Source organism: Phodopus roborovskii, unplaced genomic scaffold, assembly GCF_943737965.1.
Source record: "Phodopus roborovskii unplaced genomic scaffold, PHOROB, whole genome shotgun sequence".
In the NCBI taxonomy this organism is placed as follows: Eukaryota; Metazoa; Chordata; class Mammalia; order Rodentia; family Cricetidae; genus Phodopus; species Phodopus roborovskii.
Window position 1 is genome coordinate 44,191,261 of NW_026126517.1, and position 23,873 is coordinate 44,215,133.

General features: G+C 39.5%; 1 protein-coding gene across 4 annotated transcripts in view; it reads left to right on the top strand.

Annotated features, from left to right (window-relative positions):
• Vps13c (vacuolar protein sorting 13 homolog C) overlaps positions 1-23,873 on the top strand; it is a 147,044-nt gene that overhangs the window by 89,460 nt on the left and 33,711 nt on the right. For all 4 annotated transcript variants that reach the window (XM_051197858.1, XM_051197859.1, XM_051197861.1 and 1 more), the window contains 19 exons: positions 650-797; positions 2,445-2,595; positions 4,357-4,466; positions 5,956-6,125; positions 7,381-7,628; positions 8,971-9,200; positions 10,300-10,392; positions 10,553-10,918; positions 11,271-11,357; positions 12,611-12,760; positions 12,923-13,187; positions 13,988-14,148; positions 15,490-15,611; positions 16,246-16,540; positions 17,953-18,342; positions 19,672-19,776; positions 20,459-20,623; positions 21,622-21,750; positions 22,014-22,147. In XM_051197858.1, the coding sequence (XP_051053815.1) occupies positions 650-797; positions 2,445-2,595; positions 4,357-4,466; positions 5,956-6,125; positions 7,381-7,628; positions 8,971-9,200; positions 10,300-10,392; positions 10,553-10,918; positions 11,271-11,357; positions 12,611-12,760; positions 12,923-13,187; positions 13,988-14,148; positions 15,490-15,611; positions 16,246-16,540; positions 17,953-18,342; positions 19,672-19,776; positions 20,459-20,623; positions 21,622-21,750; positions 22,014-22,147 (3,519 nt within the window). The remainder of the gene's footprint in view (positions 1-649; positions 798-2,444; positions 2,596-4,356; positions 4,467-5,955; positions 6,126-7,380; positions 7,629-8,970; positions 9,201-10,299; positions 10,393-10,552; positions 10,919-11,270; positions 11,358-12,610; positions 12,761-12,922; positions 13,188-13,987; positions 14,149-15,489; positions 15,612-16,245; positions 16,541-17,952; positions 18,343-19,671; positions 19,777-20,458; positions 20,624-21,621; positions 21,751-22,013; positions 22,148-23,873) is intronic.

A 23,873-nucleotide genomic window follows, 5' to 3' on the forward strand; every position in this document is an offset into this window, starting at 1 on the left:
CTTAGTAACATTTGTTTGTTCTCCTTAGTTCCACATAGCTATTTGTTTTTCTGTTTGATAGAGAGACCTTCCTGAGTTGTAGTGTGATTTAAGATGTTCACTCCCAAACCTTGTTATGTTTAGGAGTGTTCAGTGAAGTATCCAGGAGTCTAAATCAAAACATAAAGTCTTGACTTTAGTGAACTCTTCGGTTATATAAACGGCTATCAGCAGACAAACTAGAAACGATTATTATTCTGTGCTCATTAACTTGTAGATTTGATATGTTTTTCTCCTTGAATTGGATAAATAACAGTGCCACATTAAGGCTAAATATACAATGACTTTCTTAATGATTCAGTTTGGAAAGGTATGGTTTGCTTACACAGCATTGTACTAGTACTTATCAGCCAGTCCTGGTGACAGTACACACATTTGTCAGACCTGATTCAGAGTTTATCTGAGTTTACTGTTTCAAATAGCTATACATAAACCTGATTTATTCTGATGGGTTGACAGATGAAAATAATCGTTCTAAAATAACCCTCATCACAGCTTTTGAGCATTTAGGAAAGTGTTATAAAAGCATACAAAATATGGCTGTCCTCATTTTAAGATATAAATTTAAAAGTATGTGGATATTTATAAGAAATCTTTGTTATTCTTTCAGAACTGTTTTAGAGTCTGACTCGCCTCAGCATGACATTGAAATCTTAAAACCAGTGAACATGCTTTTGTCCATACAGCGGAATCTGTCAGCAGCATGGTACACACAGATTCCAGGCATGGAGATAAAGGGAAAACTTAAGCCTATGCAAGTGAGTGTATAAATTGTAGAAAGTGCTGGGTCGACTTGCCTTGTTCACAGTGCAGTTTCTGGTGTGTCTGAAAACCATTAGTGAGGTCCTTGACCCACACTGTTCTTTAGTTCACTTTAGTTAGACATTTGGCAAAGCCAGGATGAAGCCTGAGATGTGGCCTATGGAAGTCTACTGAAAATAATTTTTTTGTTTTGTTTTGAAAAATTCGATTAAATTCTTATTGTAGTAAAACTGTCAGAGAATTCAAAGTAACACACAGATACAACATTCAAAACTAAAGTATTCTTTCTAGTTTAGGGATGTTTTATTGGTGCATGATTTGCATGTATTAAATACAACAGCCTGACCAGGATTGCACTGTATAGGGGCCCTCTTTTATTCAGAAGTAGTTATTTGAGTAGGCATGCACATTTATTTGGGAGGCAGTAGTATTTTCAGTGGCACAGTTTGGGTTTGTCTAGGTTTCTGAGGTCAAGGCTGAAACCAGAACGGGTATGAGTGGATGACCCCAGCAACGTTTCCAGGAGATCTCATCAATAGTTAGAAAGCAGGGGCCACACTCTCAGCACTGTGCTCCAGAGGCATGGAAGGGCCACCTAATAGGTGGTGCAGTTCCTCAAGTTAGCTGCTGCCCAGGATGACATCACAAGTAGGAAGTTTTACAGTTGATGCCACACCTGTTACCAGAAGCCTGGGCTTGGGATAAGCAAAATGTCCTCGGCTATTTCCTGGTGCCTCATGTTCCCCCATCACTGTATAGGCAGGGAGCTAGGCAGTGCTTGAAGAAGATACATGGATGCGTTTTGTGTGAAGTTAAATGCAGGTGGTTATACAAGCTTGGAGGACTGTTGTGTGTGCCAGGGGAGGGAGGGCTGCACAAGGGAAAGGATGAGAAGCTTTGAAGTGAAGCCTGAGGTAATGGACCTCAATAGCCTGTTCCAGTTTCCTTCAGTCTGGCTGCTTCGTGTTGTTCAGCTCTCCATTGTAAGATGCTGTTATTCATGTCCCAAAGATTAAAAAAAGACTTGCACTGAAGAAGCTGAGACACGTGGCTCACACACAGCTTAAAGATATAGAGCCGATACAGATCTGTCTCAAGATCTTTTTATTCTATTTATTTATTTATCTCACATGCCCCTTTTTAGGTAAAAAAGGGGGATGCTGCTTAGAAAGTACTTGGTAGTTGGGTTAGCTATTATTGCAAGAGGTGATGTTTTTGCTAAGCTAAACAGATGTTTTGTATATATCCAGTCGTGTCTGTACTGAGAACAGAACTACAGAGCAAGAGAACATCTCAGTTCTGATAGAGACCAGAAACTGAGCAACACCCTGTATTGAACTTAGAGGGAAGCAAGTGACAGCAAAGGAGCTAGTGCTGGGTGAGATGAGAGATGGGCAGAGTGGAGACTGGAGTGAGGCCCGGGAATAGGGTGATGTGGCCTCTGGTCAGGCAGGAAGGGTACTGGGTCCCAAAGGCACTTGAGGCATGTGTCATCCTAGATGATGGCAAACTGTTTCTCTGCTGATGCTGTGGTCTCAGCACATGTGTTCTACCTCTCTCAAACAGATGAATCATTCATTCATGAAGCTATAAAGACACAATATTCTATTTTTTCATACATCACATAAATAAATTATTTTCAGGTTGCTCTCAGTCAAGATGACTTGACAGTGTTAATGAAAATTTTGCTGGAAAACCTTGGGGAAGCTTCTTCACAGTCAAGCCCTACCCAGTCTGCACAGGAAGCTGCAAGAGTGAAGAGAGATACTCGGAGTGGGCCTGACTACCTTCAAGGTAAAAGCTGGTGGGAACTATGTGTTGGTATTGAAAAATTAACAGTTCTGCAGCACAGTGCAGTGAAAGGCTTTAGTATTCTTGGTGTTTACTATGGAAGGTCTGCTGAAGCTGGGACTCCTATTGAAGCTCCCAGAGGAGGGTGTATGCCTTGGCTACGGCAAGGGGAGAATCAGTTATTCTTGCCTCCAAAGTGAGTATTTGCCCTTGGCTTGTGGCATCTATGTTTGCTGAATTCACTGGGCGCTGAGGTGGTCCCTACTTAGAGAGGAAACACAAAGCAGGAAGGTAGTGTAGTAAGATGTCAGAATAATTCAGAGAAAAGAACCATGGTATGTTGACTGAATCATGAGGAAGGAAGGTATACCTGACTTTAGTGAAGAATGATGCTCTGAACTGTGTCAGGAAATTTCTAGGTTATTAAAATTAAATGTTTTAAGAGCACCGTGTCCCTTTAAATTCAGCCATTTTAAGTGGTACATGGGATATAATTTCAGGTATTTTTCTTTCTTTTCTAATTGTTTTTGAGGAACATTTTGTAGGCCATGCTGGCCTCAAACCTGTGTGCTGGTTTAATCCCTGGGTGCTGGAGTTACAGGTGTCCCCCCTGTGCCCTGCTTTTTGGATTGTCCATTATTTAAAGTCATTGATGTGGATAGCAGGTATTTTTAATGAGACAGTCCATAGGTGACTTTTCCACAACTAAGGCAAGATAAAGAACCCTTTGCTCCCATTAACCCCTCCTTGCTGCTCTTTGTGCTTTACTGATGAAGCTGCCATTAGTAATTACTGTTATGGTACCAACACTACTTCTATAATTAGGCTGGGCATGCTTTGGAATTCTAAGAGTGTATAAAATGTTTCTGGTTCAAATGGCTGAGACTAGGGGCATTTTTTGAGTTTGGGTTTGTATTGGGTGTAGACAAATACTAGATGAATAGGCTGTTGTTAATAGATAGGACACTGTGGAGATGAACAGACATTGGCGATGAATGGTCTCATTGAATTTAGCTGTGATCGGATTTGTGTTTCTGGTTCTCATTTGATGGTCAATGTAACACTTGGGAATGTTAATGTGTTCAGATGCAAACTACAAATGCAATGAAGGTTGGAACAGAAATCATTTTTTGAAAACATGGAGCAAAAGCCACAGGGTTTTCCAGCCTAGCAAAGCCTTGCTTTTTTAGTAATTTTCCTAAAGAAGGACCCTGAGTCTCCAAAACAATGTAGACTTATGAGAGCATTGAAATGGACTGTGCTGCATATCCTATCTGTCTGAAGATGGGAAGGAAATTGAAGTTACCTCTGGGATTCCTTCATGTCAGTATTCCAAGGGCTCCCTGTCACAATGCACTCTCCAGCTCTACTAGTGAGCAAGTCTCCTCGTAGTCACCACATACCCCAGCTCTCTCTGGAAAGTGTTTCCTCCTGCAGAAGATTTTTTGCCAGCTACCCAGTCTAGGCAGGTAATAACAAACTGCAGTAACTAGCCTTACTTTGAAGGGATGTTTCAAAAAGTCGTCTTGATTTTATTTATAAGATCTTTTTTCCTGTAGTCTACCTCTGCCGTTTTGTCCTTTACTAGCTATATAGTGATCAGTCATTGCCATTTTTATTAATTGTCTGGTGAGTTATTTAAATATGATAGAAAGTATGATGTAAACTTAGGATAATAATTTATCATTCCCGCTTTAAAATGTTTAAAACCATGTTCCTACTTAAGAGCTGTGTGATTTTTCTTATTCACGTTTGAACCATCAGAACAAGATTTGACAGACCCGAAGCCCTCCGTGGATCAGACTGTCACTCTTCAGTTTGACTTTCACTTTGACTCTCTGTCCATCATCCTTTACAACAATGACAGCCACCAGGTGAGTAGTACATTTTGTTGTTGCTGTTGTTGTTGCTGGAGATAAATCCTTTGCTCTTAAGAGTATACAGTTTTTGTATGTTGGCATTTTTTTGTTGTAACTATTAATAAAATTCAGTGCATTTACAAATCACTGTTTGGTCTGAAAAATATGCATGGCTTCATATGCTCAGCCTTTCACCATAGGCTTCTAAAGCTTACCAGGCCAAGGAAAGGTGTTCAGGATTTCCCTCTTTCCAGTAATGCAGCACCAAAATGCATTTTGCCCATCACTAATACAGCAGTGTTCTATTTGACTGACTGGCCACATGTTTAATTTTATACATCAGTAGTCACTATTTAAGAAGAACAATGCTGTCTTTGGAGCCTTTTATGATCATGCCTCAGTCAGTAATGGGTTAGCATATATATTAATAGGTCAAAAATACTTTAGAAAGCCATTTGTATTGCATGGTATCTTGTAATATATTTTATTTTATAAATTAGTTATGTCATATTAAAATATGTGCTCATAACATGTCATATAATACACATAGTCTATATCTATTATAGAGTTTATGTCTGTATAGAGTTTATTTCATATGCTGTTTGCACTTCAATTTTCTGGAAGTTATACAATATTCATATATTTCTCCAGTTGAGCTTTGTGATAGTTCCTGCCATTTGTGCAGTGAACCACCTGAAGTTCTAGTGTTTGGTGTTTGTGCACATCTCAACAACTGCCGTTACTGAAAGTGCAAGTTCCACACATCCTTGATTTCACTGAAGGGCAGGTGTCTGTTGATCTCCAGCCTTAAAATGCTGCTGCTCTCTTGGCTTCTCTCTTTAGCCGTACTCATTTAGACACTGCATACTGTCACTTTTATTTTGGTGCATATCCTTATTTTCCTTTTCCTTTTTTTTTTTTTTTCTGTTACTTCTCATTCTGTGCACTTTCAGTGAGTGCAGTGGCTTCCTTTATCAGTAGTAGGCAGTGGTACAGTTTGTGTCCTTAGTGATTTTCATGGAGCCACTTGGAGCTTTTTTATTTTGCATAGAAATGTTCAATGTTACAGTACCTGAACCTCATCTTATCTACTCCAGACAATCTGCCTCAGGGATTGATTGGAAATGTCTGTGCATTACAGGCATCTGTTGCATAACATGTCATTTCTGTCAAATCTACAAGTTTGTAGATTATATCTGTGTTTATAAGGTAAAAGCATCCTCTTTTCTAGTTATGCTATCATTCTCACCTCCCTGCAGTCTCTGTACTGTCTGAAATTAGTGAACACGTTGAGTAATGGCCAGTGAGCCAAGGGTACATGTCGATATCTGAGTGCACCCATGCATTCACCTGTGTTCATTATCCTTAGTTCCATTTATGTTATTCAGAACTTAGAACCTTGTGAGTTGGTTTGCATTTAAGCTTTGAATTAAGAAATGTGCTTAAGTGTACTCATGCAATATTTAAAAATCATGTATTTCTTTGCTTGTAAAATGTATTACAGGAGTCCAGACTTTCGTTTCATAACGACAGTTTCCGTCTTGGTGAGCTCAGACTTCACCTGATGGCTTCTGCAGGGAGGATGTTCAAGGATGGATCTATGGATGTCAGCCTTAAACTGAAGACATGCACTCTTGATGATCTCCGGGAAGGAACTGAGAGAGCAACATCCAGGTATGTCGGATCAGGATTCGCCGTGTAGGGTTTCGGGTGGATGTCAGCCTGCCATTGTGAGGTGTGAGTCCTCATCAGAGTCTGCTGTTTGGTCATTTTTTTTCTTTTCAGAATTGAGTAGCAAGAAGGTGTAACGGTCCTCTCTGGTTCCTCTGCTTCACAGTTTAAATGAAAGGGGAATTTATTATTAAAGCCAAGTGCCAGCTTAACAATGAGAACTAGAGGACTTGAGTTCTAATGGGTAAATCCACTTGGGTTGGTGATATGTTTTTCCAGATTATTGCCAGTAGGCAGAATTATTATTAATTTTTAGAATCCTTAAATTTGTGCAAGATTTTTTCCTTGTTTACTTTGTCTTTCAAAACAATTCTGCAGAATTTCTTTGTCTTAATAGGAGTATACTTAGTAGCATTGTTGCATTATTGACCCATTTTGAAAGATTAACTTGTACCAGTCTGGTATGAAATATGGAAATATGTAACCACAAGTAGCTTATGTTTTTATTACTTTCTCATGGAATGAGATGTATCATATTTTGTACTTTTTTGTGCGAAAGACTATGTTGCTATTTAAACTTGGACAGCATTGTCTATTTACTGGATTCTTCTGAACCCTGTGTTTTTCAGAGAAATGAACAAGCAAGGAAAGTGTGATATCTGTCATACAACCAGTTTTTCTAGTTACAAATTTTCTGACTAGGGTAGCTGTCCGCAGCTCTTTAGGTAATAGGGATAGATGTATAGCTGTATAGATAGATAGATGAAATCACCTTGTTTGGTAGCCTTAATCTCTCCAGCAATTTGTGAGGGTATCTAGGAACCATCATTGTAGATACTGATAAACACTTGTTGATTTGATCACTATGGGAATAAATTCTATATGCTAATAAAATTATAGATAAATTATTTCAGGGAGTTTTTATTTAGTAGAATAAAAAGGTTGTGTTGTATATTGAGGGACTGCATTCATGCATTGGCTAATTGCCCAAGATAATTTTCGGCATCATAAGTTTCTCTGGTATTGCATTATAATTACAGAATATCCCATAATTGCTTAATCACATGAATCTTTGGAGATTAGGCAGCCATGTCTTGGTTGCTAATTGGGTGATTATGTTCCAATTAACACCGTTATATTTTCTATTCAGATTAGAAACTGAAGGGTGAAAGAAAGATGATTAAAATGCAAGGGGAAATTTTCATTCCTTTGTTATCTTAGCAGGGGGAAAATAATGAATGGTATGCTTGTTTTTCAGGATGATTGACAAAAAGGATGACCAGGATAGCAACAGTTCTATGATTGATGTAAGTTACAGACAAGATAAAAATGGAAGTCAGATCGATGCTGTCCTTGACAAGCTGTATGTGTGTGCCAGCGTGGAGTTTCTGATGACTGTGGCCGATTTCTTCATCAAAGCTATGCCTCAGAGTCCAGAAAGCATAGCAAAAGAAATACAGATTCCATCGAGACAGACTACTGTGGGGAGAGTCAAGATGGAGAAAGGTCAGGAGAATTTGCCCATCTGTCCTGTGTGAAGATATCTGCATTTTAATAAAATTAGAAACAGAACCCAGAGGTGGAAAATTTGAGGAAGTAAAATTAGGCTTTTTTTGATTTAAACACATTCTTTGTAACATTCCAGTAAGTAAATGTTTTTAAATGAGGTAAAATAGATATATTCTGTGATAGTATGGGCACTGCTCTGGTTTCAATCAGTTTTCTTCATTCAGAAACAGAGGCAGTTAACCAGTCAGTGGCTGCCCGTTTTATAAAAGGGAGCCGTTTATTCAGACAAAATACTTGGAAGAATTACAGTGCATTGAAGGACAATAGACAAGCTAGCAGGGGGAGGTGAGGACAGAAGAGACCACGGCATGACTGACACAGAACCCCCTTTCGTCCCCAGGAAGACTGGGAATGCTTGGCATAGGAGAATGGTGGAAGCCATTTCCCACATGGTGCTTTTCAAGTTTCTGTATCCCAGCTTTATCAGTATATTGATGATTTTCTATGTTAAATTTTAAATTGTTTTAAGGTCAGATATTGTGTTTTATTTTGTTTTCTCTAATGTAAAACTTGGCGGGCTGGAGAGGTGGCTCAGAGGTTAAGAGCACTGTCTGCTCTTTCAGAGGTCCCAAGTTCAGTTCCCAGCAACCACATGATGGCTCACAGCTGTCCGTAATGAGATCTGGTAACCTCTTCTGGTGGTATGCAGAATGTTGTATATATATAATAAATAGATAAGAAGATTAAGCTAAATATAGCATGAGTCAGCATTCTAACAGCACTGACTAGATTTAGTGGTTTACCAAAACAAATCAAATCATATCAACAGCAACAACCACCACCACAACAACAAAAACAAAACAAAACAAAAACTCGGTGAAGTCACAAACTGATGATGCATTGGCACGATTGAAATATATTTTCCCATTTGCTGTGATGTTTTGAATAGTGGTCACACCTGATAATGTCATGCTCACATCTGTAAGTTCATACTGTAGCTCATGTGGCATGGACAGTGGTCTTTTGGGTGAAGCTGCAGTGAACTGGTGACAGTGGTTAGTCTCCTTCATCAGAGTCTTCCTCACCGCTCTCTGTTTTCTGCCCCTTGCCCCTGCAGTGCTACTTAACACATTGTGTATTTGTTCATATGTGTACACACCTGCATTCCACCCCAGGAACCACCCAGAACATGTCATTTCTAAAGGCTCCAACTAGCAATGACCATCTTCCGCTAGATATCTAATTGAATTTTTTTTTTTAAAATATGGAATCAGCTATGGATACATGGCCTATTGTGAAGATTTACATTAAAAATTTTCTGCCCCTGGTGTTTCTTCAGATGATCCCGTGAGGCCAAATATGACCTTGAAGGCCATGATCACAGACCCAGAGGTGGTGTTCGTTGCCAACCTGACGAGGGCTGACGCTCCTGCTCTGACAGCCTCATTCCAGTGTAACCTCTCCTTGTCAACGTCCAAACTCGAGCAGATGATGGAAGCATCTGTGAGAGACCTGAAAGTGCTTGCCTGCCCCTTCCTGAGAGAAAGGAGAGGGAAGAGCATCACCACGGTGAGAAAGACCATGGAGACTGGTGGTGAAGCACATGCGAGGGTGGAACCCTAGGGGGAGCAATGCTGGACTCACAGACTTGGGCTTTACGGATTGGCCTTGAGGTTGGACGGCGTTAGGAGGCTTAGTCATGACCACCAGTGGCAGAAGTAGGGTGCTTCCAAATGAACTCTTTTTATTGTTGCATTTCTATTGGATAGATTTTGAATTTTATCAGGACCCAGTGTTTTGTTCCTGCTTTCTACTTGTTCCTCATAGTACCACCAATGAGAAAATAATCTTGGTATGAAAAAAATTTAATTGGACTCATGTGACTAAATGAAAGGGTTGTGTTTTGTCATTAAAAGTTCATTTAAATTATGCTTTGCATCATTATTGAAACTTGTGATTTTAGTTACTTTACTTATACCACTTATTTTTAGTGCCATTTCTATAACTTTATGCTAAGAGAGTCATACATTGCCTGACTCATTTGCAGCGGTTTAAAGTTGAGGAATTTTTGAGCTATGTTATGAGCACAGAGAAGTGAAGCCTAAGTGTCTGTGCCTGATCATGAATTATTCTTAGACATGTCATCTTTTACATGTCATAGAAAACTGATAGCAGTCACTTCATTGAAGATAGGTTCTATTTAAAAACCACCATAGTTATGCTGTTGTCATGGCCTCATTCACTAAGAGGCAAAGCTACTTTATATCTTTAATGATGTATGTAGGATTCCAGGCTTCATAGTTTAATCATCAAGTTTGAAGGGTTGAGATTTGTTCACAGAAGGACCATCTGTGATATTCACAACCTATTCGTCTTCATGAAATGTTATGCACTCAATGTGCCCTAGGTGTTAGCTCATGTTTATAGTTACCTCAAAAGGTGCATATTATGTAGGGCATCATTTAAAAGGTGTTTTAGCAAGAAGGGAATACTTTGGGACTACTCAAGAGTCCTTGAACTGTGACAGTTTTGTTTTGGTGTAGGAGTGACGCCAAGAGCCTCAGCTAATGTGACTTTGCTTGTAGTAAAGCTGGGCTAGTTCTTACAAGGTATGGGACATAATGGATCCATTATTGGGGAAATGTGACTTTCACTTTTCTGCTTCTAGGTGTTACAACCCTGCTCTTTGTTTATGGAAAAGTGCACATGGGCTTCAGGAAAACAAAACATAAATATCATGGTTAAAGAGTTTGTAATTAAGGTTGGTGCCTCCCATACATATCTTTGGCTAAAGGTTCCTTTGTTCAGACCTTAATGTATTTAAATTTGTTATTTAATTTTAACTTTTGAAGTCATGTGTTTTAATTCTCATTTGGACAGGAATCTATTCTAAATATTTTTTTCTGCTTTCCTTTTTAAAGATCTCACCTATAATCCTTAATACTGTGATGACGATCCTGGCAGCTATGTCTCCAAAGCCCAAAGAAGATGAATCGAAAGACACTGCTAAGGAGATGGACAATCTCTGGGGCATCAAATCTATTACTGATTATAACTCTTGGTTTCTTGGTGTTGACATGGCAACAGAAGTAACAGAAAATTTCAGAGTCTCTGAACATCCACTGATAGAGGAAAACTGTGTGGTTGCCGTGGAGTCAGTTCAAGTCACCTTGGAATGTGGTCTTGGCCATCGTACCGTGCCTCTATTATTGGCAGAGTCTAAGTTCTCTGGAAATATTAAAAACTGGACTTCTCTAATGGCTGCTGCTGCTGACATGACACTAGAGGTATGGCCAGAGTGTCACCTCCAGGGTACAGCTGTCAAGTACCATTGCAGAAATAAGATGCATGGCTGAGCAAGTCTCCATGTGAACAGATAGCATAGTCTAATATCTAATGTAATGATGTAGAATTACATGTGATAATTATTTTTAAAGACTCTCTTGCTAAGTAGTTTATGACAGTAGAGCATTAGAAAGGGGGAACTACATTGTATTTTGTATGTGTTTCTTTAGGTGGGGTTTTTAAATGGCTTTTGGTATAAAACAGTAGCTTAATATAATTTTTCTAAGGATTACATAATTATATGATTAATGTTGAACAACCAAGTAACTGAAATTCTGTATCTCACCTTTTCAGGTTCACTATTATAACGAAATCCATGCTGTCTGGGAGCCACTTATTGAAAGAGTGGAGGGGAAGAAACCATGGAGCTTAAAGCTTAACGTAAGGAAGCCAGTGCTTTGTACAGCATGGTGACAAGCGTCCTCCTTAGTAGACTTTAGTTCAGTGACTTCCAAGATTTGGTCCTGGGTCTGTGAAACCCCTTAAAAAGTTCTTGAGGTGGTAACTCCTTTCACAGTAATAATGCAATGTCATATATAATTGTCATTCCTGTTTCTCATGAATGTACAGCTTTTGAGAGACTGAATATGGAAGTTCAGGCTGAATGTGTAGCAGAAGTGAGAATCCATCTCTTACTACAGGCATTCAGGACACTTATCAAAGCCTTCCTTCATGTTTACACTTTTAAGATGGTTTTTCCTTTAAAATGTTGATACATAATTTTAGTTTTAAGTATTAAAAGTGTTCTTAGTTTTCATTTCTAATATACTCCATATTGGTAGATGAAAATCATGAATGGAACCTTCTTAATTCTCCAGTGAGTTTTAGGGATGATCCCCCCAAATTGAGAATTAATATTATTATAAACCCTATGGTTTTGACATATCTTAGTATTTCAGAATCCTTGATGACAATGTATGATTTTCTAGATATGCAGGAATGTGAGATTTGTGCTATTAACAGACCATCACCACCTGCCTTGCTTGTGGTCAGTGATGGAGGGGGTCTCACATATAGAAACTGTGTAGCAAGTTCATTTTTTTAGAGATGTCCACTCACTTACCTTGTATCCCTATTCCTCCTAACTAAAGCAGAAACAGTATCTGGTCCACTTCTCTCTGGCATAATGAGATTGAAAGAGAATATTTAACAAAGGTTTTGAAATGCTATTGGAATGAGAATGTGAATGTTATTTACAATAAATTTAATCCAAAAGCTTACCATATTACTTACCAAAAAAGTAGTAGGAAAAATCATCTTATTTCCAGATGACACTTCTAGAATCAGTTAGACGCTGAAGCCACCTCCATTTGCTGGGAACTCAGAACCTATCACATATGCCAGGCAAAGAGCTAGCTTGCCTGGCAGAGCAAGAAATCAGAAGGTGTGGCTGAGCCCTCATACTTCATTCTCAGCATTATGCTGAGCATTTCCTTGTCCATGGCCTAAGTGTGGAGAGAAGGCTCCTTATTTTTGCAGAATCATTGAGATGCTCTATGTGCTGAAAATGAGTTCTTGAGGAGCCATAGTGTAAACCAACCAGTTCAGCTGAATCTCTCAATGTTGAGCTTTTAAAAGCTACCATTGGTTATTTGGCTGATGACATACGTTCTGTATGGTGTTTATCTTTCTAGGTGAAGAAGAACCCGATCCAGGATAAAAGTTTGATGCCAGGAGATGATTTTATTCCTGAACCACAAATGGCAGTTCATATTTCTTCAGGAGCTACAATGAATATCACAATATCTAAAAGCTGTCTTAATGTTTTCAACAACTTAGCAAAAGTATGTGTGATTTTATTTTGGAACATTTCATATATGATCTTAGAATGAAACATGTATGGATTTTTTTTTTGTCACCAAATTAATTTCAGAAAACATGTTGCCATGGTAAAATGCTTGTAAGAAGTATACTGCTGAGGTTTCACCTTGCCACGTCCTTTGCAGGGTTTCTCGGAGGGAGCTGCTTCTACTTTCGACTACTCTCTAAAAGACAGGGCTCCTTTCACAATCAAAAATGCCCTAGGTGTTTCCATTAAGGTACAGCCCAATCGTAACCTCAGGGTCATGGGTTCCCTGGAGAAGAGTGACATTTATGATGTGGATGCTGGTCAGCATTTGGAACTGGAATATGCCAGCCTAGAACCTTCGCATCAAGGAAAGCTGTCAATTCTGAGCCGGCAGGAGAGTTCCTTCTTCACGCTGACCTTTGGTATGCTGCACTTTCTGTGTCTTCAGAGCATTGCAGGAATTGTGGCAGCTTATTTTTGATGAAACATCCAATGTTATTTTGCTGAAGATATCCTGTGAGACATTAGTCAGTGGTTGCAATAAATAGCTGATAATTCATCTCTGGGCTTCTTTTAAACATAACATTGGTCTTAATTAGTAACTATCCTATAAAACTTGATTATTACTGTGCCCCAGATAATAAGCATTATTTTTCAAAAAGGGTGAGTATTCAGTTAAGAGAGAAAAGTGATCATAGTCAGAAGTCTAGAATATTGATGGTAATGAAACCATTATGAAGACAAGGGGGTTGCTACCTAGTTGAGAGAATAAAAAAAAAAGATAGGTTGGATTTTATTTGATTTTAGTATATTCAACCCTTCATAGTTTGTAGCAAAAATTTTACATTATTAGTTGTTTGTATTTTTTCAATATCAGAATCTTAGGAAAATATATTTTCTAATGATGAGCAAGCCTACCTTTGTTATTATCAAGATGTTATTATTTTGCTGAAGTTATTTATTTTATGGGTGTTATGCTTACATGTGTGTCTGTGTACCATGTGCATGCCTGGTGCCCCTAGAGGCCAGAAGAGAACTACAGATCTCTTAGAACTGGTATTACAGATGGTTGTGACGTGCCATATGGGTGATGGGAATTGAACTCACGTCCTCTGCAAAAGCAACAAGTACTCTTAACTTTTGAGCCACCCCTCTAGGCCCAGGGTTGGTTATTATTAAAAAGTGAATATATGTAATTTTCTTCTCCTGTGCTCTGATTTAGTGCCACATGGCTATACAGAAGTGGGCAGTGTCCCTGTTGCCAGGCCTGGCCGGCGATTGTATAATGTACGGAATCCTGGTGCCAGCCGTTCTGATTCTGTGTTGGTGCAGATTGACGCAACAGAAGGAAATAAGGTCATCACTCTCCGCTCGCCTCTGCAGGTAATGCTGTGACAGCCTGTGTCCTTTTGGACGTGCCAGGTAGAATTCACTCACTTAGCTGGGTTTGAGAGGTCCAGTAAACTTCCTGAGCACCTCTGATGATTTAGAAATAAATGACTAAGTGAAACAGCTTCTGTTTCTACCTGGTTCTATTACCATGTTTCATTTTAAATGGCCTGAAAAGCAGTTTTACTTATTTATTTTTCAAGTCCAGCTTTACTGCCCACGAACCCATAAGCATTTATGTTCCTTTAGAGATTTGGAACACTTAAGCATCTAAACATTATTGTGCTGTTTTAGGAATTTGGAACTGAGATGCTATAGTTATGGTTGATTATCAGATAGGCTAGCCTTCTGTTCTCTTGGTAGATCAACACTTGAGGTTGCATTTTTCAGATGTGTGTGAGGTGTTTGGAATGTCCTACTCTCATATATGAAAAAAAAGAAAAAAGAAAGGCATTTTAATCTGCCTTTTAATCTGCATAAACATTTTTCTTTTTACTTTTAGGGTGTACCAAACCTTTTAGTCTTTCCAGCATTACCTAGGCTTAATGTATGTGTCAGTGTAAAGTGCATTTCTCCCCGCCTGACGCATGCATACAGACCTCTTAGGCATTGTTAGCTGCAACTCACACCACAGGGCAGTCAGGAAAAGAGCTCCATGACTTTGTTTGATTCTTTGTCACATGGTGTGTTAATGGGAGGTTGTAATGGAGAAAGCATGTAAGGAGTAAGGCTTTTTCTCCCGCCGCTGGTCTTGTCCCGCCACCGTGCCTGCCCCAAATAACACAACTGAGACTCTATATTTGATATAATGCTATTGGCCTGGTACTAGTTTCTTATTGCTAGCTTTGTCTTAAGTATTAACCCATTTCTGCTGATCTATGTATTTTCACGTGGTCTTCTCTTACCGGGGAGCCGACTGACATTCTGCTTTCTCCAGACTCTCCATCTTGACTCCTCCTTACTACTTCCTCGAATCCTCCTGGTCTCCTAGTCCCACCTATCTTGTATGAGAAACATTTACAGAATGACATCTCCCATCAAAAGCATGGCTGAAATCTTCAGGAGTGCTACATCCTTAATGGTGGCAAAGACTAACAATGTACACGCAATATGTAGATGATGTTGCATTATTGACTTGGCAACTGTCATTTAAACATTCAGTTTGGTGTTTACATATAACACTCAAGTACCTAAATATTATTGTTAGCCTATGGAAACATGTTCCAATATTATGTTGAAGCTTTTTAGATCCATAGTAAATCTGTGTACTGCTAATGCTTTCTTTTTAACTTATGTATCACTTAAATAAAACCATCCATATGTCCATTCCAACAGATTAAAAACCACTTCTCGATAGCATTTATCATCTACAAGTTTGTCAAGAATATTAAGCTGTTGGAGCGCATTGGAATAGCAAGACCTGAGGAGGAGTTTCACGTCCCTTTGGATTCCTATAGGTATGCACATCTGTGGATGTATTAAGCTTCCAAATAGGATGGTGATCACCAGAGCTGAGGACGGATGGACATCACTGCTGAGGAAAATTTGGGATCTTGGGGGTGTTGGGGTGGAATGGAGAAAGATGAGTACGTACAGTTGGCATAGGGTATGTGGAAATAGCATAGCGAAGCCTAATTTGTACAATTAATGTGGGTTGTTAAGTATATAAACAAATGTTATAAAAGAAAACAAACTTGTATATCCTTAGTTTTATGAGTTGGATCAGTATGTTTTAGGGAGAGCAGCCTCACATTTTTACTGTCCTAGCAATGCAACAGCTATTATTAGGGCACATAAGAGTTTATTCTTACGAGCAGAAATACATATGTTATCATTGAAGTTATAATATGAAGTTTTCATCAGATATTTGATGCTTTGTAATTTTTTAAGATTATTTTATTAGCTTGTCTTTAGAGTCAAAATGAAAATATTTTAAGTTGTCCTTCCTCTGTGGGGCAACACTGTCACTTTGGGCATTTTCTGAACTTTCTTAGTAGTGGTTTCTGCATTTGTAAGAATATCAGTGCTCGCCTTATGGGGTCATCTTGAAGAACCTGAGGTTGTTTTCTTACCTTCTGTCGAACCCTCTAGATGTCAGCTGTACATTCAGCCAGCGGGCAGCTTAGAGCAGCAGTACACACAGTCCACCACGTACATTTCCTGGAAGGAAGAGCTTCATCGTAGCACGGAGGTCAGGTGTGTGCTTCAGTGCCCTGCAGTGGAGGTCAACTTCTTACCGCTCATTGTGAACACGGTCGCCCTGCCTGATGAGCTGAGCTACATCGGTGCCCATGGGGAAGACTGGGACCCAGCCTATGTTATCCACCTTTACCCTTCTCTCACCTTGCGGAACCTTCTCCCGTATTCGCTAAGATACTTGCTTGAGGTATGCCTCTTGTATTTTTGTTATTATGCTATTATTGTACAAAGTAAATTCTCATTCTGTTTCATGTTTTTAATATATTTATTATAGTTAGCCTGGCAGGACTTTGCTGCTTAGGCCTTCTACTGTATGCTTTCTGTGTGTTAGCACACAGTGGCCTCTGTAGTGGATGCAGACCTTTTGGCCCTTCTTTTGCTGAGTCTCAGAGGGATCAAAGACTGATCCAGGGCCCTACCGCTAGACAGAGGTGAAGCTGGGACAAAAACGTAGGCAGTTCTGCTTCCCAATCCCTGCTTCTTCTTTTTCTGCTGTGTTTGTCATAAATTTAAGGTCTCTTCATTATGTTAAGTCATATTACCTATAGGTAAGAAGAATATAAAAGGAATATCCTGATTTTTGCTTTAAAGTTTATGGTGAAAGTAAAAGCTACTACCTGTCATGTGGGCACACGGGGTATTATAAATATGATTAAAATGCAACAGCCTTAGGAAGCATCTGGAACCTTAATGACTCCTTTGCTTTGTCAAACAACGATCCCTTCCTGAGCTATAGAGACAAGAGTTAGTTTAACAAAACAAATAGCATTTGTACAAAAAAAGATTGTAGTAAGGAAGCCTCTTATCTATTTTTAAAAGACTTATTTTTTGTTTTTAAGTGTTTATGTGTACATGTGTGAGTGCAGTGTTTGAGGAGTCTAGAAGAAGACTAGACTCCTGGAGTTGGGAGTTACTGGTGGTTGTGAGCCACTGGATGTGGGTGCTGGAAGCTGAACTCAGGTTCACTGCAACAACAGTATATTTCTTAATTGTTGAGCCATCTCTCCAGTCCTAGCATTAATTTTAAAAGCAGTTCTACCTTGCTTGGTATGGCTTTCCTGGTTCTGTACACACAGTAGCCATGCTATGGGAATAGAGAAGATGAAACTGATACGCATTCAGTGAAGAGGCTCATTTTATGATCCAGCTCTAATGCGAGCAGCTGGAGTTCCAGATCCAGTCTTTGATTCTTGGCATAGATACAGGTTTTTCTCAAAACTTAGGGTGGTTTCCCTATCTATAGTCAGAAGACACTGTGGCTGTGATACAGTATTTCTTTTGGCATACTTATTATTGCTGGGAATTTCTAATATACAAGCATGATTAGACTCAGTGGTCATGATTAGACTTCTTTGGCAGGATACTTAGTACTGCGTAGAATACAGATTTTGTTATTAAAGAAGCTGGGTAAACTTGGTTTTATATGCCCCCTCCCCCACCCCTGGCAGGGTTTCTCTGTGTAGCTTTGGAGCCTGTCCTGGATCTGGCTTTTGTAGACCAGGCTGGCCTTGACCTCACAGAAATCCGCCTGCCTCTGCCTCCTGAGTGTCGGGATTAAAAGTGTGCACCACCAACACTTGGCTGTGTGATTGTTTTTAGGGAACTGCAGAAACCCATGAGCTGGCAGAAGGCAGCGCTGCCGATGTTCTCCACTCACGAATCAGCGGCGAGATCATGGAGTTAGTCCTGGTGAAATATCTGGGCAAGAACTGGAACGGACACTTCCGCATCTGCGACACGCTTCCCGAGTTCTTCCTCGTGTGCTTTTCCTCAGATACCGCAGAAGTGATGACAGTTGACTTGTCAGTACACGTCAGACGAATTGGCTGTCGGATGGAGCTGTCTGTCTTTAGTCCCTATTGGCTAATCAACAAAACTTCTCGGGTTCTCCAGTATTGCTCTGAGGATATACATGTGAAACATCCAGCAGATTTCAGGGACATTGTTTTATTCTCTTTCAAGAAGAAGAACATTTTTAGTAAAAATAAGGTATGCTCTAGCAAGTTAAAATAGGACAGCTACTAAATCTAGACCCGGAAGTCTAAAAGCATATTTGGCTGTGTGTGCGGGTGCCCTTGTTATAAATTAAGTCCACGGAGACGCTTAAGACTGCAGAGTCCAGCTGGATGTTAGGAACTTACGGCAGCAGTCAGTGGGATCAGGGCTCCCTATTCTTCAGGTGCTGTAGATCACTGCTGTTACTCAAGTCCTGTCAGGTGGAATAGTTTTATTTAATTCACTGTTGCTGTATTGGTGTGGCATGTGAAACATGCAGCAGTTGAATTGGCCTGTGTCAGTTGGGCCTCCTGTGTTCCTAACCCAGTGTCCAAGTATGGTCAGCACTCTCCCCTAGGCTTTTATGGGTGCTGTGCCCTCTACACAGATTGCTGGTCTCTCCAGCTCTACCGGTTGCCCCTGTCTTGTCTTATCTGCTATTCGTCCTTAGAGACTGTGCTCATCACTGATGTGTTGAAGATTTTCTGTTCACAGTGACTCTCTGTATCCCAGCCATGTTGCTTGGAGTCCTGGCTCTCAGATTTCAGTTACATTATTGTCACCCAAATGGCTTTAGAATTGTTTTCTGAGTTCTGTCCCTGGGTTTACTTTAGTAAAAGGTCTTTCTTGGCAGAGCCTGAGAATCTTTGTCTATAAAAGACTCCCAGGTGATGCTGCTGTGTGGGATTGACTGTTCAGTTTGGACCAGCACATGGCATTGGAATTGCCTCTGTGTGTGACTTTCTGGTTGTCCTCATGTTTTTTATGGTCTTGGTTGGTGCAGAGGGGTGAGCTTAACTGCAGAGGCACAGGTAAGTGTGCCCCTAAATGCCAGAGCCAGCCGGGACACCCACTGTCCTCTCACCCACTGCGTTGTGTGTGGTGTCATAATCGTTAGCATGTGCTTGCTTTTATCTGCGCGGGCTTCAGTGCTCACTGAGGAAGACAGCTGTGTCCTGAGCTCTAGCCTTTCATAGTGTCTTTTATTACCTGCTGAGAGATATGAAAACTGTCTTTTATTTGCTAACACTTTTGGGAATCTCTGTCATAAATCTAGCACAGGAGTATTTAGTGTTGTGATCCTTTTAAAAAACAATGTAGCATGCTTAACATTCATTACACCTATGCAGAGGTGAGTGTGGAGGTCAGAGGTATCCCATTCTTTCATAGCCTGGAACCATCCCATGTGGTTGTGATCATATTTTTTTGTGTTTCAAGGTAGTGAAGAAATTTCTAGAAGTCTAGTAATTTTTTTTTCTGAGAAGTAAAATCAATGTCATCTTTTTAAGTTTCTTATATGATGTTATATGTTCTCTGGTGTAGGTACAGTTAAAAATTTCAACTAGTGAGTGGTCCAGTGGTTTCTCGTTGGACACCGTGGGAAGCTACGGGTGTGTGAAATGCCCTGCCACCAATGCGGAGTACCTGGTAAGAGCATCTGTTTTATTACCTTTGGCTTTATTTACTTTTCCGCACTTCAGTAATCAAGCTGGCTCCTAAAGTACAGAAACCTCAAACCAAATTATTCTGTGGGAGGACTGACTGCAGGCTTTCTGTGATAACTGTATCAGAGCAGAATTTCAATTTGCCAAAATAAAGCAGGGAGTTGAATCCATTGGAGCAGGCAACTTGGTTAATATTCAAGATACACCAAAATGTTCCTTCCAAATACCCTGTCAATTATTTCTTAAATCTTAAGTGTGACTCCTTTGAAAATTTGAGTAGTGTGGTGTCACATAATCTGTTTACTACTGCTTCAGAATTTTAATTTTATTGGTAACAGTCAAAGCAATAAAGTTTGAGCTTACTAATTATAAAAATATATGGATAATTATTAATAAGTAAAACAAAACTAGACAGCAAGTCTGTAATTACAAGTTGTCTTTGAGTTAGTGATCTGTGTTCTACAGTTGATGTCCGATAAAGGTGATGTTAGATTCGAGACCTTTTCTGTGAGAGACAGTGGTAGAATAATACAGCTTTTATTCATTATTTTATTTAAGAACTCTTACTTTAGATATTTTAAGTTACGTGCGTGTGAGACGTATGTCTTCATTTTTGACACTGAATAAAGAGCATGAGAACGAGCTAACTTGTTTCCTTCCCCCAGGTCGGGGTTAGCATAAAAATGAGCAGTTTCAACCTCTCACGAATAGTCACTCTGACTCCCTTCTGTACCATTGCAAACAAGTCCTACTTAGAGCTGGAAGTTGGAGAGATTGCCTCTGATGGCTCCATACCGACCAACAAATGGCACTATGTCGCTTCTTCAGAGGTAAATTTCCCTAAAATATGACTGATTCTTAAAATATACAGGGACATGGAAATGTACTAATTCCTAAAATGTATAGGGACGTGGAAATGTGAATTGCATAGATACTTTATTAAGCCATCTCATACATATATGTGTTAAGTATGACAGCAGCTTCGGAAGATCTTTACTTCATCCTGTTTGAAAGTAGAAAACTATTGGTAATATTTACTATTGCTCTGTCTAGATGGCTAGCAGTCATTCTTTAGTTTTCCCCATGTAACTAAAATTGAAACACATGCTATGGAAAGTAAACAGAACCAATGTGCTGTGTAGAAAATGCTTGTCTTCTTATCATTGGTGTAAGTTTGTCAGAAACAAAATTTACTGGGTGTTCTGTAATAGAACCACATTCTGTGTTAGATTAAGAACTAAGATGCCCCCTTTATGGATGAAGAAACAGAAGCTTAAAGTGACAGCTGCTCCTGGGTCTGGACTTGGATCCTGCTCTGTGGTAGCCTCTTCTATGCCTGCCTTTGGCTTGCTGGTTTGTATAAAGCAGATATTCTGTGAAAAATTATTTGTGTGTCCATGAACTGAATTTGGCAAGGCACAAAAGCAATTGCAATGAAGAATATAGATTTTTAAGGATTCAGGATATGGAGGTATTCTTAATCAATAAACTCTTGCGTTTCATATGTATAGATTAATTGAGTTTCATTCTGACAAACACACGCTGGTTGCATAATTATATCAATAGTGTTTTGTTTGTTTTTAATAGAGTCTTGCTGTGTAACCCAGGCTGGCTTTGAGCTCAGGATCCTCCTGCTTCAGCTTCTGAGTGTAACACCACAACCAGCTTATCGGTGTTTTTACTATGAAGTATAGAGGATATTAAAACATTTTTGATGACATTTCATCTAGTTTTAAACTTGAAAACTAAGTTACCCTGTGTGCTTCACCAAGGCAGTATCTTATGTCACAGCACAATTTTAAAACTGGCATTATATTTGTGTTTTCAGTGCATTCCATTTTGGCCTGAAAATTTGTCTGGCAAACTTTGTGTGAGAGTGGTGGGCTATGAAGGATCTTCCAAGCCATTCTTTTATAACCGACAAGACAATGGAACTTTACTGAGCTTAGAAGATCTGGTAAGTCTTCATATTGTATAACACCGTGTCTTTGCCTTTTAAGACTTGCTTGAACATATTTCTGTAAGCTGTGCTGTAGAGATCTGGTAATTATTTGTAGGTCTGCTGTGGGCATGTTTAATGCCAACATATGTTTGTAAGAATCAAAGCCAGTAAGAACTTCAGAAAGTAAGCAGTTTGTACAGCTGATTGAACTGTATAATGGTTCCACGTGTAGCTGAGATTCAGCCAGTACACTGAATGTACTTTTCCCCCCGGAACAGAATGGAGGCATCTTGGTGGATATAAACACTGCTGAACACTCAACTGTCATAACCTTCTCTGATTACCACGAGGGATCTGCACCTGCCCTGATAATGAACCACACACAGTGGGACATCCTCACATATAAACAGAGGTATGAGAAAAGATGGGGTTAGAAACGCGACTGTGCTGTCATTGGTCCATGGTCCCTTTTTGGAAATGTTGGAGTTTCACATCCTGATGTCTTCAGACTTTATAATGGTGATAAGGAGCATGTGGTATTTATTCTTGATATACTGGCAAGTTTTGGCATGGTATTCATTCCCCAAAACATTTAAATTTCTACAGCAGAATTTACATGTACTATGTGAACCTGGGATAAAGAGATGCTATGAAAGGTTTCAGTCAGTTCAAATGGGCATTTTTGCCAAATGGCTTCACAGCCATTTCAGAATGCCAACAAATGACTGTGAAGTTATTTATTAAACATCATCCCTCCCTTTGTAACATGCTAATGCTAAGTGCACCTCTCCCTGTAAATGCATCTCTAGTTTGAGGTAGGGTCAATAAAGGTCAAAGGAGATGTGAGTTGTGATACTGTAACTATACCATGGGTGATAGGAATTTTACTATTCGTGTCCTTGGTATATTGTCATTTGGATGATGTCATTATTTAAGGGTGTGAAAAATAGTTTAAACCAAGCCCATGGCTCACTCAGGTCTGAAATTTTAGCTCTTCAGTAGGTTAATGCAAGAAGATTGCAAGTTAAAAGCCAACCCAGACGACCTGATGAGGTCCTGTCTGAAAATAGTGTATGCAATAAGGACCAGGGATATAGCTCAGTGATAGAGCATTTGCCTGGCCAATACAGCTGTGAGCTTAATTATTAATACCACAGAGAGAGAGAGAGAGAGAGAGAGAGAGGGAGAGAGGGAGAGAGAGAGAGAGTAGAGGAAGGGAAGAAGGAGAAGGGGCGTGGGGGAAAGATTCTAAAGATTTTCAAATATGTAGCCCATGTAAATAAAGGTACACGCACATACAGATTCACTGAAGATATCTGTTTTCCTTGTTCTTTAATTTTTTTTAGATTTTTTTTGCATGTGTGTGTGTGTGTTATTTTATGTGTTTGTGTGTTTTCCTTGCATTTATGTCTGCACTTTATGTATGCAGTTCCTGTGAAGGCCATAAGAGGACACTGATCCCTTGAGACTAGAGTTGCAGACTGTTGTAAGCTACCATGTGGGTGCTGGGAATTGAACCCTACTCCTCTGGAAGAGAAGCCAATGCTCTTAACCACTGAGCTGTACCTCCAGCCCTTGTATTGATTGTTCCTAATTCTCATGATATGAACACAGAGAGAAACATTAAAGCACAAATTAGAATAAAAACCTAATTGGTTTACTTTTTATCCCCTCTGAGGTGTGTTTGCATTCTATAAACCAATACCTCTTCAACTTTAATGATGCACTTTGAAGTCTTTGGGGATCTTGCTCAGATTCCTATTGGGTGAGTGTTGATAAGGTTCAGGACTTTACGGCTGCTGGTCCTTAGGCTACACTTTGAATAGGTATGGATGGGCTCTTGTTTTCTTTTCTTTCTGTATTACATATTATTGCTAAGCTTTTGTGTTTGGTTAAAAACATTAAACTTGGGAACTGAATGAAGTACAATGTTGACTGTTCACAGCCTTTCATAGAGGAACTTAGATAGACCCATGTATTTGCCTTCATGGATTCCTCTTGTGTGTTGCTTACTGGCCCAAATTAGAAGAGGTTGAAGCTGCCGTATTCTGTCTGCCTAGGCTTCAGGACTGTTAGTTATGGAACATATTAAGTGTAGTTGTTTGGGGTTGAGTTGTATTTTATTAACTAAGCAAGTT